The sequence below is a fragment of the Myotis davidii genome, unplaced genomic scaffold, assembly GCF_000327345.1.
Source record: "Myotis davidii unplaced genomic scaffold, ASM32734v1 scaffold133, whole genome shotgun sequence".
Taxonomy (NCBI): domain Eukaryota; kingdom Metazoa; phylum Chordata; class Mammalia; order Chiroptera; family Vespertilionidae; genus Myotis; species Myotis davidii.
Genome location: NW_006284732.1, coordinates 592,072 through 592,580, shown reverse-complemented (window position 1 = coordinate 592,580; position 509 = coordinate 592,072). Strand labels below are relative to the sequence as shown.

At 37.9% G+C, this 509-nt stretch overlaps 1 protein-coding gene across 1 annotated transcript in view; it reads right to left on the bottom strand.

Annotated features, from left to right (window-relative positions):
• The window catches only part of DOCK9 (dedicator of cytokinesis 9), a 176,683-nt gene that overhangs the window by 89,468 nt on the left and 86,706 nt on the right, over nucleotides 1-509 (bottom strand). The window contains exon 11 of the mRNA XM_015557496.1: nucleotides 277-359. Coding sequence (XP_015412982.1) covers nucleotides 277-359 — 83 coding nt within the window. The remainder of the gene's footprint in view (nucleotides 1-276; nucleotides 360-509) is intronic.

The window sequence follows — 509 nt, the reverse complement described above, 5'->3', positions numbered from 1 at the left end:
CCCATTCCACACAGCTACCCTCCAACCAGCAACTTTCCTTTCTGTGACTCTAATAAATGATTATTCAGATACAGGGCTTACTTACTTTTCAACTTTACACATTTAAATCCTATTCATCTCTGGGCAATAAAGAGAATACGTTGGTTGATCTATAATTCTGTCTGTCTATCTATCTATCATCTATCTATCTATCTATCTATCTATCTATCATCTATCTATCTATCTATCTCCATATATCTACACCTATATCAAAGATATAAAAGATGTTCCCCTTACCTTGCTGCCCAAGCAAATGGCATCCTGTACTGTCCGAGCCTTTGGCATGCCTGCTTGGCATTCTTCAGCACCTTCTGAGCAACCTTGAAGACATCAGAATAAAGCCATGAGATGCCGAATCCCACTGACAGAAGGATTATCATCTAAAGAGCTTGTGCAGAATCCCATGCTTTGGGGATAAATATTCATTATTAAACCATGGTAAGTGTTGTTAGGGCAAAGTTTTAATTTTT